At 40.1% G+C, this 9,614-nt stretch overlaps 1 protein-coding gene across 2 annotated transcripts; it reads right to left on the minus strand.

Moving 5' to 3' along the window:
- LOC122406416 (angiotensin-converting enzyme-like) lies at positions 1-9,063 on the minus strand. Of its 2 annotated transcripts, none has more exons than XM_043411852.1 (13): positions 8,555-9,063; positions 3,514-3,705; positions 3,239-3,397; positions 3,059-3,140; positions 2,832-2,972; positions 2,126-2,311; positions 1,959-2,053; positions 1,708-1,859; positions 1,484-1,611; positions 1,136-1,382; positions 961-1,050; positions 715-822; positions 1-627 (listed from the first exon to the last, which is right to left on the minus strand). In XM_043411852.1, exons 2-13 carry the CDS (start codon positions 3,694-3,696, stop codon positions 9-11), a joined length of 2,190 nt encoding a protein of 729 aa, XP_043267787.1. In that variant the 5' UTR covers positions 3,697-3,705; positions 8,555-9,063; the 3' UTR covers positions 1-8. The 2 variants fall into 2 exon arrangements, with proteins under 2 accessions (XP_043267787.1, XP_043267788.1); XM_043411853.1 differs by lacking the exon at positions 8,555-9,063 and adding an exon at positions 3,929-4,060.
- Between the last annotated feature and the right edge of the window lie 551 nt (positions 9,064-9,614).

Raw genomic sequence — 9,614 nt, forward strand, 5'->3', positions numbered from 1 at the left:
TTAAATGTCTAAACGTATCTTCTATTCTTTGGTGCTTTCCTACATCGTCTCCGACCGAAAATAGCTATTATGCAAATGGTGATTGTTGCTACAAGAACCGCGGCCACGGCCCAAACGGCTTTGCTCGTGTTTGGTTTGGGTTTTTCGTCGTTGATTCCGGCCCCCTCCGACTGCGCAGCTTCCGATTCAATCGGAATTTCTTTCTTCTCGTTCGCCGGTGCGATTTCCACGTCTCTCGAGCTCGTCGAGTTCTTACTCGATTCGTCGGAGAGCCAAGATTTAGCGGGTTCCATCGTCTGCGGAGCGTTGTTCGCGGATGATTTTCTTGATGGCTTTGGTGTCATTGGCTTACGTGTCGTTGTCCTGGTCACTGCAGGCTTCATCGTTGTCGTCGTCGTTGTGCTGGGGGCGTTCAACGTCTTTCGATATTCATCGCCAATTGAATCCAATTCCTTTTCCTGCTCTTCAGGCAACGGGAAATCCTCGTTCATCTCCTCTTGCTCGTCGATGTAATCCACCAACGGAGAAAAATACGACAAAAGCGCGTCCGCGTTGATTTCATCCATTTCCAAATACTTTTTCATCACTTTGCTCCAGTCATCCGCGAAACCAACTCGTATCATCTTTCTGCAATCATTTCAGGTTTTCAGAATAACACACTTGTGGAAAGGAGTGAAATTTCGTTCGCGATCAAAATCGTGTTCCTTTACTCACGCCAAATGGTGATTCCCCGTCGACGACGAGATCGTTTCGTACCGCATTTCTGTAGACTCCATAAGATATTCGTACAGTTGGAATCCCAATATCGTCCCCAAGAATTTTCTGCAAAAAAACATTCACAGTTTTCAGTTTTCTTACGTTTTTTTCTGTCAGCGATAATCTATTGAATTTTTGGTTTGAAAATATTTTTCGATCTCGCATCTCTAGCTCCGGACTTTTTCAGTATTGAAATTTACTCACGGTAAATAGGGTTTGTTGCTCGTGATGTAATCATCGTTCATGAATGTCGGAATGTCTGGAACACTCGTGCTGATGCCTTCGTATTTCATCCTGCAAAAAAATGTAAAAATCCAGGAAATTCAAATGAAACGAAGTCGATGCAAGTCTTTGAAAAACAAATAAACACTTGATTTACCGATAATTCCACCAGCTTGTCGCCATATCACTTCCATCGAAAGTTCTGTTCTCTGTTGCATCAATTCTCCAGTTATCAGCGGCTAAGTAATACGCCATTCGTGGTAAAACGTCGAGAGCGGTTATCATCAACGAGACAATGTGCGCTTGGTCGAGATCTGTGCTGTTATCGATCAGATCTCGAGAATTTAACCAGGCTTGACTGACCGACAAAACGCCGAATAATTCAGCGACTGCTTCTTCGAGTGCTGGAAAGAATCGAAGAAGAAAAATGACTTTTTTCTTTTGGATTTTGTAGTGAATTTGATTTCTATTTATGCCACTTGAACCGACTGAATTATTAACGTACCTGAATATCTATTAGCGACGCTGAGAATCGGCTCCGCGTGGTGAGACATTTGCGTGGCAAGAATTTTGGCAACGTTTTTATGAGCCGAGATGAAATTCGCGACCGAAGCCTCGGAGCACGTGGAAATTCTACAAATCAATAAATTTTCCCATCACTCTTTCTACACGTTTATCTAAAAATTCAAATGTGAAGCAGACACGAGCGAACGGCACGTTGGTACCAACCGCATTTTTCCGTCTTTGCAGAGATTTATCAAGTGCGAAGGACATTGACCCCGGAAGTTGCTTTCCTTCCAAAAATCTGCTTGAGGCACGTGCCTGAGCAAAATCTGACCCAATTTCGAAGCCTCTTGGTACAGTTTTTTCCCAACGAATTTCTGTCAAGTATGAATTACTCATTATTCTGATAAACTCACAGCGACAGATGAAATACTCCTCAAAACTGTTTTGTTCATCGTTCCTCTAGCAAGACTCACTTCTTCCCATAAATTTTTTCGAATATTGTACGACACGTCACTGTACGGGGCAACGTCCATTACCAGATTCGTCCAATCGTATCCCTGTAGAGATCCTGCGTAATTCATGAGCATTTAGAAGAAAATATGAAATTTTTTTCTCTCAAATCTCCGTTTGAATTGCTTACCCAACAGGTGAGCTGGCAGTGTATTGTTCTCGATGGCATCGCTGTATTTTCGGTTTAAACGTTTCTTCACAAAATCTACAATTTTTTTGTGAACCGATGAAATCTTGAGCCATTCTTGTTTCGCGTGGTCGTAACCGTTATCGTAGCTACTCAGCATTTCCCAATAGCTGAGAACTCCATTTTTTCCTAGGTTGTATGAATAAAGGAACGAATGAATTATTGAAATTTCCGAGCAAATCTTCGTCGCATTTGAATATCGTAACTAACTTTACGAAATATCTTTGAAAAAATGAATCGGACCATCGGTATTTTTATTCGTTGCATCACATTGAATTTTTACATTTAAATTAGACTTTTATGTTTTTTAAATAAACAAATAAGTGGGAAAAACGGTTGATGCGAATGAAGAGAATTTCTGACGTTCACGAGGCTTTTGTCTCGTAATTTTGTATGCAGTCAGTTTCACAATCGCAGTTACAATGAAAAGTTATAATTTTAACCCGGTATTAATTCAGCATTCGTAACGATTGTTATTCAAAGTGCATCTTCCCTCGCTCGTTAAAATTTTCCAGATGATAACCACGTCATAATCGGCGCTGCGAATAATCTTGAGAAAAGGATGGCGAGTTTTTCACTCACTGCGATTACATTCGAGGCACGTTGAATTCGTCGAATGAACGAAGACGCACTCTTCTTTCATACGCACCATTAGCTTCCGCTGCTTTTCCAACTAACTGTAGACTGTGGGAAAAGTGAGCTGCCAATGGGAGGAGAGTTTGGTGCCAGGAGGTCCAGCAGGAAAGTTTTTCTCCGGGCTTTCCATTTCGAGACAATTGCTGTTCCACGTCTGGAGTAATTTTTTCAATGAAATTTTTTCGCTATTAATTTTCATCGAGTCCTCAATAATTCCTCATTATTTTTCCTCTTTCTCACCTTGCCGGTAGTTCTTTTTGCTCCCAGTTTCAAAGTATCCGCTCAGTCGAGAGAGCTCAGCTTGACCAGCGAATGACACGAGCTTATGAAAATTTGAAAAACAAAAAATGACTGTTTCCAAACGAAAAGAAAGCAATTTTTTCATTGAAATAAAAATTCACATAATTTTGCTTTCGTTACCTCGTTGAAATGATGGATTTCGAGCAACGCGTCGCCAGGTTTAATGACAACGTCGTAAGCGTATTCCAATGAGCTGTAGGGAAAATCTTCCACGTTTTGAATGCTCGTCTCGTTCACTTGTTTTATCTTGTAAAGTGCATACTCGCTCGTCGCGTTTTCCTGAAACGTGAAAATCTCAGTACAGCAAGTTCTCGCGTGTAATTTTGCAACGGTTGTTCACAGTTTCAAACACTTTTTTCGTTTTATTTCGTCCTTCAAATCACAAAGCGTTTTACCCATTCCAAACGAGTTTCGTTCGTCGGCTCGTTAATGAAAGACCATTCGGATTGGGCGGCTTTTGAACACGAGTCCTCGTACCCGTACTTCGTCAGCGCTATAAATTCCTTGATCTGGTTCTCCGGAAGTCCCGTCGTAAATACGAGTAAACTCAGAACCACACAAGTCCACGTCAGATTCATGCCTCGTGTCTGGAAACAAATTAACCATTTTCAAACTGATTACAAAACAGAAAGCCGCAGGTTTTTTTCCCCCTTGAAATTCCTCCCCCCCCCCCCCCCCCCCCGAGTTCTTTGCAGCTAAATACGAATCCGCCGGAAGAATGGAGAGAAATCAAAAAGATCGATCGCCGTAAAATTTTTCCTTGCATTTCATTGGTTTTATTCAATTTATTCAAGGACGATTGTGAAGTACCAGAAGAAGCAAAAGTGAAAAAAGTCGCAGATCGATAACGCTTTTTCGGATCCATTAACGCGCTAAATCTAACGAACCCATCTGTAAATGGACGCAGGCAAGAATGAATGATCGTTTTCGTCGAATCAGTGTACGAGATTCGATCGATTGAAAACGTGAGATGAGCTCGAGTACTGCCACGAAACGAGCAACCTTTGATCGATGAGTCTCCTCGAGGGTTTTATCACTCTCGATATTGCTCTCACGCCTCCTTACGATTCAATCATTCAATTTGCTACTCGATTATTGTCAGCCACGATCTTCGAGAGTCTCCAGCAACTCTGGCGGATCGAGCCGGTCGGGAAACGCTCGTTTGTGGTCTGTGGGAAAATGCTGCGGCAATGGCAAATGAAAATCGAAAGTTGATTGGGAGGACAACTTCGGTCAGAAATTCGCCCAGCTGCGGACCCCTTAAACTGTCGAAACTTGACGATCCATTTTCCTGCGTGTTCCTCGTCACGATGTGTCAAAGCGAACGAACAGAACGTACGAAACTTCAAAACCGACCGGTTGTGGACAACTCAATTCGAGCTCAAGTCAAAGATCAATTATCCGGTCTTTCACCCTGCTTTACAACAGTCCGCTCGTATTGTAAATTTTAATGAAGGAACGACGACCGAAATTGGAGATGCTCGAACCCAAAAAATCCCACGCGAAAGCCCCAAACCCGAAAATCCAACAAAAATAATGCGAACCTTAAAAATCTCATTTCTTTTCGCACCAATTTATCGTTTACGAAATGCCGCCGCAAATTCGAATCCCCACGCTCCATGGTTTGAAAATTTTTAACCCCAAACTTATTGAAACTTTCGTAGTCGATAGAAAAAACAAATTAAATCGCTAAATATTGAATTTCTTCGGTCGAATCAAAGAAATGCTTCGATTATTTTAGCCTGCATTACGCTGCAAATCTAGCAACTCCGAAAGTTTGCTTTCAACACTTTTCTTCGGGCTGCTGATTCAACGGTGACGTTTCTTCGGTAGCGTCGTGTTAATTAGCGAAATAATTGTGAAGCAGTTGTGAAAGAGGTCAAGTACCGGAGACGAGCTGGGCGAAAGGAAACAATGAGAGTCGAGTTCGTCAGGCCAAAACTTAAACACTGTCGAGGCAGCGTTCATTTTTTGAAAGGTCAATATCAAGAGGGCTTTTCAGACGTTCTCACAGAGTTTTGCTGCTCTTCAATTTTCTCGTTATCAATCTCGAGTTATGCGAATAAAAATAAAAAAAAAAAAATCTTCTTTATTTCTGAGCCTGCTTTATCGCTGTGAGGGATTCTCTCAAGCTGACATTCATTCGGATTTCAATGACGCTGAGTCAAAAGGTCCGAAATGAGTGGACGTTGGCATTCTGATGTTGGACGATAAGATCGCTTTGTTATCTCTCTGACATTCTCGTCCCTGACACTCTTGAATTGCATTTCGTCGAATACAAAATGAAAATCAGGATTCTTGAGCCGGAGAAACGAGAAAAAAAAAAGAAAAAAAAAAACATTTCGAGCTCGGAATTCGAACGGCAATTTTCGGTGGTTCAGCTGTTTTTTCAGAAGCAAGTGCAACTTTTTCTACTCGAATATTCGAGCTCTTGCGGCCTCTGTTTTATCGAAGAAAAAACCTTTTCGGAGCGTCAAATGAAACCGAGAAAATTTCAGTGAAAGATCGCCGAAATGAAATCGGATCCGATTCTTCGCAGAATAAAAAAAAACCTTCGTGGAAACGTCGAGTCTTGCTCGAAGCAACAACGCGATAGTTGTCGGGTTCTGTGAAGAATTCCCGCAAGTCACGACGACGGAATAGCTGATTCGCGTCAATCCGTTTCTCGAAACGGTTCGCTGACTAACAAACTTCTTATTATCGAATATTTCGAGACCTTCCGGTCTCGAAATAACAAGGAAATTCGTTTCAACCGGTGGACTTAAACGTGCATTTGGATTGTTCAGAGTCACGAGCTCGTCCGCTTCTGCCACTTTTCCAAAATAAAATGTTTTATAAAAATGAGTGTGCGAGCTGCAAATAAAGTGCAAACAGCGTTTACAAATAAAAATATTGAGCGAAATCAGCGAAGTTGATAAGAGCTTTAAAAATTTTTCATTTTGCTCATTAATATTTATGAATTTCTCGTACCGCAGGAAAAAGTGCTTTTTTCCCAAATTCAACGAAATTTATTTGGACAAAAAACCAAACTTACAGTCGCCCGATCATTGCATGAGCGCTTGGCTCCCAACTTCTAATATTTTGTTATCGTAAAAACAGCCATTTTGGCCTAAAATGTAATCTAAAACTCACGACCTTGTGCTCGTTGCAAACAGCACGAGGGATTGAGCTTCGAACATTCGAACGTTTTCATGGAACCTTTCTCGGATAGACGTGAAAACTCGACTGATAAGTTGAAATAATGAGAGATCTTACGATAATAAACGGTATTTGAGGTGATTTCTAAGCGAGAAGGGGACACCGGAAGGAAACGGGGCACCTGTGGAAAGCTACTTTTCGGAAGTCCGAGAAACTTTGTTTATTTTTCAGACACCCAGAAATATACTGTGATTTCTTTGTAATTTTGAAAATAAAAATTTATTGCGATTTCGATGCGATGGACCTTGACTGATTTTTTCACAAATCAGCCAAGATGCAGTGTGGAAAAGTGTACGGAAATGGATTGAAGAAAGCAAAGAAATATTTGAAAAAATATAAATTAAAGAAAAATATAGGAACGGGGAAGAAATTTTGAGAGAATTTATATTTTTTGAAAAATATGAGAAATTTAAAGAATGGAAAAAAATTTTGTAGTCTTTGGAGCACCCTGTTTCTTTATCCAAGTCGTGAAAATGGTAACGAAAATGGTGCCTCGAGGGTCGTAGTTGCGAGAATAAGGATAAAATTGTTTAAATGTGGATGAAAATGTGGTTTTCGTCGTCCCGCAAAAGCGTTTGAAATCGATGGAAATCAAAAAAGGTTTCATCATCCCATTCGATTTCGTAAGGTCGCTGCTAGCAAGCTCGTAAAAAAAAAGTAAAATCTCACGAAGTTGCATAATTCAAGTATAAATGACGCAGGCAGGACCAAAGCCAGGCTTCCAGTGGCTTCTTCAACGATGCGTCGTTTTTTTATACTTTTTAAATAAATGCAGTTTTGCTTAACCTTTGGCTCTGTGTCAAGGTTCACGTGCTATAACGTCCGCTAGAAATGAGGCGTCTTCGTTCAAGCATGCCGCTCGTAATATAAACTTGTTTTGCTGCTTGTGTACATGCACATCCGAAGCACCGTGAATATATCTGTAGACGATATTTTTTCATTCTTGCGTCGGAGGCTTCGCAAATTTTCTTCAATTGCTCATCTTTAATCGATAAATTCGATGAAAAATTTCAGCAATAAACATCGATTCGTTCAGGCATTTTGACCGAATTATATGAACGAAAATCTTCTCAAACGCGATTTATTTCGTGATGGTACTTTAGGCTCGCTGATACTTCGACGAGTGATTTTTCGTATTGTGTTTTCATTCGATGGTGTGACGCCTCCTACGTATAATTCATCGCATATCACAAAAATTTTCCTGCAATCGAAAGGTTTTAACGGCAAACATATTTATTTCGGATTCGTCGTAATATTTGCCCTCGCAATGTCTAAGTTTTGTGGTTAGTAAGAGCAAAGACATTTTTCCGGATAAACTAGGATTTTGCGACCGGAATATTTTTCATTTCGCGGAAATGCTTGAAAACAATATGCGGCTTTGACAATGGCAGTTTTTTACATCGTGGGTCGTAATGCGTTTTAGATAAAACCGTTGTAGAGCACGATAATATAATGACTAAGTTCGATGAATTTATGCGATGAATCACGTCCGCGCTTCTTTTTCCTATCCATAATTCCGAGCTTGGGTTCGTAATACCGAGAGCATATTCAGAACTGTATTTTTCGCGAGGTAAACTCTGCGATGAAATCTGTAACGAATTTCAGTAAGGAGTGAACCGAAAAACGTAAAGTGAAAGGTCTCGGCGAGCTCGTTAGCAAAAAATGTAATAATAAAAAATTTTCAATTTATCATTTGCAGGGATAGACATGACAAGTATCGATGTTCCACGAAATCCAAAGGAATAAATAAACTCGAATTCATTATTCACTTGTGAATGGAACAGACGAATCCCTGTTTCATGAAGCGCCCTTTATCCCAGTCACTTCCCGATGACAAGAGCATCTTTGTTTATTTCCCAGATGTGCACGAGCACATGAAAAATTCTGGGAATCGAGGGAAAGAAAAAAATTATGTGAATTTCGTTCGATGTTGTTCACACGAACTAAAACAGGAAAATCTGTAACTCGAAAGCCATAAAATCAATGTTTTCGAACAATCTGATTATAAATCATTTTCAAAACTTTACTTTGGCGAGGATAAATTATTAAAGAGAACTTGATTACAAAAGCTATCTCCTTGAAATGTTTAAAAATAAAATGTAGTCGTCCTTGTAGCCAAAGTTGTTAATACAAATGTGAAAAAATCAAAGAAATTCACTTATCGCAATCACAACATTTGAACATTATTTTGGGAGTTTGTCACGTGACCAAGCCCTTGGACTGAATTGATAACCTTACCTTTGTACGTTCAAGCGTCACTTGCAACTTGTTTCGTTCACTTTGCGCAGGAATATTCAATCGTAAATATCTTCACACGTAAACACGCATGTTCCTATGATTTTCTTTTGTTTTTTCGCTTTGAAAAACCGTGCAAACAACTTTCGCTCCGAGTCGGTTTTGTCGTTATCACTGTTCACGCGGTCGACTCCACGCCGGTTTTGTTTAACTCGCGAATGGAATTACGAGGAAGCAAGAGAAACAAATAATAACAGAGGAACAAAATATATCGTCGAGGCCACCAGTTAATGTGTATACACGTTTAATAACGAGAACTGCAAAGTTACATGCGATACAGTCTTGTCTTGACTAAGTTACGGATTGATGTTTTTTCGCGCGTCCCATCCAACTCTGCACCACACTCTGCTGTGTTTGATCAAAGTTCAATCAATCCTAAATTCTCGCATCACACCACTCATTCCATCGACATGACTACAGTAATGCTCTCACTGTGACGTGATGAATTATTCTGCTCCCCATAAATCATGAGTCTACTATATAGACCCACCGTCGAACGTTATTTTTATTTTCGTCTCCCAACCACCAACCTTTCGAGCTACCGAATGCCTCCATGATAATGCGGAGCACGAACATACCTGCAGTAGGATGGAGATTGTCCGAAAAAAGCACTAGAACTCAACGTCAGGTTACAAATGTTAAGCACAGACGACGCCACGGTCGTTTTCTTCGATCGACGACAGAGGTTCTCAACTTTATTAACAATTGAGTACAAGACTTAGCTTCATGTTTATATTTTCAGTGCAAGAACCGATATGAATATAAGTTAATGGAGAAAATTTCAGAAATCTTCGTTTACTTTTTCGGTGACAGTCTTCTTTCGTTCGTGTTCTTTTTCCTTTCCCTGAAACACTGTTCCCACTTTATCTTTTTTTCCTGTACTGCGTACATATCGATGTTCGTTTTATTAGACAACCTGCTGTTTAAGTAAAATAAATAGTTGAATTGAAAAAAATAATAATAAAGTAAATAATCAAATAAAATTGAATTCACCCAAATGTTT

This window comes from Venturia canescens, chromosome 2 (genome assembly GCF_019457755.1).
Source record: "Venturia canescens isolate UGA chromosome 2, ASM1945775v1, whole genome shotgun sequence".
Taxonomy (NCBI): domain Eukaryota; kingdom Metazoa; phylum Arthropoda; class Insecta; order Hymenoptera; family Ichneumonidae; genus Venturia; species Venturia canescens.

What these genes read in the sequence shown, in the direction of transcription:
- LOC122406416 (XM_043411852.1), bottom strand. Translation starts at nt 3,696, where the DNA reads ATGAATCTGACGTGGACTTGTGTGGTTCTGAGTTTACTCGTATTTACG. An exon ending in ACTGCCAGCTCACCTGTTGG is followed by an intron (nt 2,054 to 2,125) that starts GTAAGCAATTCA and finishes TGAATTACGCAG; the next exon opens with GATCTCTACAGGGATACGAT. An exon ending in ACAAGCTGGTGGAATTATCG is followed by an intron (nt 1,051 to 1,135) that starts GTAAATCAAGTG and finishes ATTTTTTTGCAG; the next exon opens with GATGAAATACGAAGGCATCA.